This window comes from Choloepus didactylus, chromosome X, assembly GCF_015220235.1.
Source record: "Choloepus didactylus isolate mChoDid1 chromosome X, mChoDid1.pri, whole genome shotgun sequence".
Lineage (NCBI taxonomy): Eukaryota > Metazoa > Chordata > Mammalia > Pilosa > Megalonychidae > Choloepus > Choloepus didactylus.
Genome location: NC_051334.1, coordinates 188935117 through 188937803, shown reverse-complemented (window position 1 = coordinate 188937803; position 2687 = coordinate 188935117). Strand labels below are relative to the sequence as shown.

Genomic DNA, 2687 nt, shown 5'->3' with positions numbered 1-2687 from the left:
ACGGGGGGTGGCACATTTGCCTGGGGAGACCCCTCCACCCTGCCCTGCCCTCACTGACAGCAGGAGCCCTGGGAATGGGAGGGGGGCTGCTGAGTCCCTGTGGCAGGCCAGGATGGGGGGGTGGAGGGGTTCACAGTGTTCTCATCCCTTTGCATTTGCAGGCTGTGGAGACCTGGGACACCTCTGCTTTCCCACGTGGCATCGGCCCCACATTCTCTGGGTCCTGCCACGGACTGACTGATTCCTGCCCCTGTGTTAGATCGGTCCCGAGGGGGTGGGAGCAATGGCGGTGGCCCTGCTGGAGGACTGGTGCATGGGGGTGGATCTGGACCCCAGGAAGGCCGTGCTCATTGTGGGGATCCCCCTGGACTGTGGTGAGGTCGAGATTAAGGAGACCCTGCAGGCAGGCTTGCAGTCTCTGTGCTCATACAGAGTGCTGGGGAAAATGTTCCTCAGGGAAGACAACGCCAAAGTGGTCTTTGTGGAATTGGCCGACCCCGTCGACTACGCCCAGGTGCCCAGCGAGATCCCAGGGAAGGGGGGCACCTGGGAAGTGGTGGTCAAACCCCGGAGCCCAGACGACAAGTTTTACAATAGACTGAACTACTTCCTGAAAGATGAGGGCCGGAGAATGGTAGATGTGGCCAAAACCTTCGGGTCCGGCCACCTCACTGCAGGGGCTGCTGTGGAGGGCGCACCACCAGAGGCCGGGGCCCAGGGGGCCCCCGTGGGCTTGCAGCCGCTGAGGGAGAACATGTGGTACCGCAAGCTGAAAACATTCTCAGGCACCGCTTTCCCGGCCCCCGAAGAGGAGCCCTTCGAAGTGTGGCTGGAGCAGACGACCGAGATGATGCAGCTGTGGCAAGTGTCGGAGACTGAGAAGCGCCGCCGCTTGCTGGAGAGCCTGCGCGGCCCGGCCCTGTCCATCATGCGCGTGCTGCGGGCCAACAACGAGGCCATCACGGTGGAGCAGTGCCTGGACGCCCTGAAGCAGATCTTCGGGAACCAGGAGGACTGGAGGACCTCTCAGTTCAGGTTTCTGCAGTCCTTCCCGAAGGCTGGAGAGAAAGTCTCGGCTTTTCTGCTCTGACTGGAGCCCCTGCTCCAGAAGGCCGTGCAGCACAGCCCCATGTCGCTGCGAAGCACAGACATGGTGCGCCTGAAACACGTCCTGGCCCAGGCCACCATGTCCGCGGCCCTCCAGGGCAAGCTGGAGCTTCTGGATCAGCGTGAGTGTCCTCCCACCTTCCTGGAGTTCATGAAGCTTGTTCGAGATGAAGAGGAGTGGGAGACCACCACGGCGGTGATGAAGGAGAAGCAGAAGACCACGGGAAAGGGCCGCAAGGGGTCGGGCCGCCACATGGTGGAAAGCAGCAGCCTCCTGCTGCAGAGCACCACGCAGGCAGGGTCATTCGGCGAGAGCAGCACCCAGGCCGTCCAGCTGGGGATTCCACTGGCCCCGAAGCGCAGGCGACGCTCGTGCTGCTGCAGCAGCGGGGACGAAGGCCAAGACCAGGCAGCGTGCCCCAGGGCCAAACGCCAGCCTCCGCAGACGCACAGGCAGCACAGTGCAGCTGAGGGGTCGGGAAACGGGGTGGGGGCTGGGGCAATGAGCCACCCCAAGCCCTAGGATCAGTTGGCTCAGGACACTCAAGTACCCCTTCTCCTGGCTGGCAGCAGAGAGATCTGAGCAAGGAGAAGACCGTACAAACAGCCGAGAAAGGATGCGGGCCAGATGGGCCGGCCATCCAGGTCAAGATTGAGCCCCCGAGCCCTCCCCCAGCTGGAGGGGACGCCATCGACGAAGCTGCCCACGCTTCAGTGAGGGCCAGCAGCAGGGCACCCACGGGGCAGGGCCTGGACACACCCAGAGGTGCGAGTAGGGTGCCCGGATGTGAGGAGGAAGGAAGTGTGGCCGGAGGATCTGGCCTGGGATTTGGACCCATGATCAGCCCTCCCCCAGATGCCCACCCTGTGGGCTCTGAGCTCCGCAGGAGGGTGGGCCCCCAGGTGTCCCGGGGCCTCGAGGAGCCCTGCCTGGGGCCTCCCCTGTTTGCAGGGAGACCTTCCCTGTTTGTGCCACTGCCACCGTTGTCTGGCACTGGATCACCCCTGTTTGGGCATGGACCCCTGCTGCTTGGGGCCAGGCAACACTTCCATGGAGCAGGACCACCACTGCTGGGGACCAGACTGCCCCTGTGTGGGGTGGGGCCACCCCTGCCGGGAGCTGGACTGCCCATGCAGGGGGCCCAGTTACCCCTGCGTGGGCCCAGACCTCCCCTGCCCGGGGCAGTGCCACCCGTGCCCGAAGGAGCCAGCGCTGGTGAGGAGGACCTGGCCGGCAGAGAGGTAACATCCCAGAGCAGGGTCTGCAGGGTCCACACCGTCTACAGGATCCTCCACACTACCATCCAGGTGCCCCAGGAAGGCGGTACCCTTGAGCCCCGGCATGAGTGAAAGCCGGAGACACCAAGCCCCTGGGGGCCCAGCGCCAGCCAGTGGGCACTTGCCTGCCCCAGCGACTGGCAGGGGCTGTGGGCAAGGAGAGCCAGGCTTGGGAGGGGACCACGGGTTGGAGCCCCTGCCGAGCCTGGCGGGAGGGGTGGGGCTCTGGGGACCTGGTGAGACAGGGGCCCCACGGCTGGCTTTGGTGTGAGCAGGGAAACTTGGGTAAAAGCAGGAGGAGG

At 64.8% G+C, this 2687-nt stretch overlaps 1 protein-coding gene across 1 annotated transcript; it reads left to right on the top strand.

Annotated features, from left to right (window-relative positions):
* Positions 1-283: 283 nt before the first annotated feature.
* On the top strand, positions 284-1630 carry PNMA5 (PNMA family member 5). The gene is given in 1 exon segment (XM_037821007.1): positions 284-1630. A coding segment is annotated over 1 exon segment (1347 nt).
* Positions 1631-2687: the final 1057 nt, after the last annotated feature.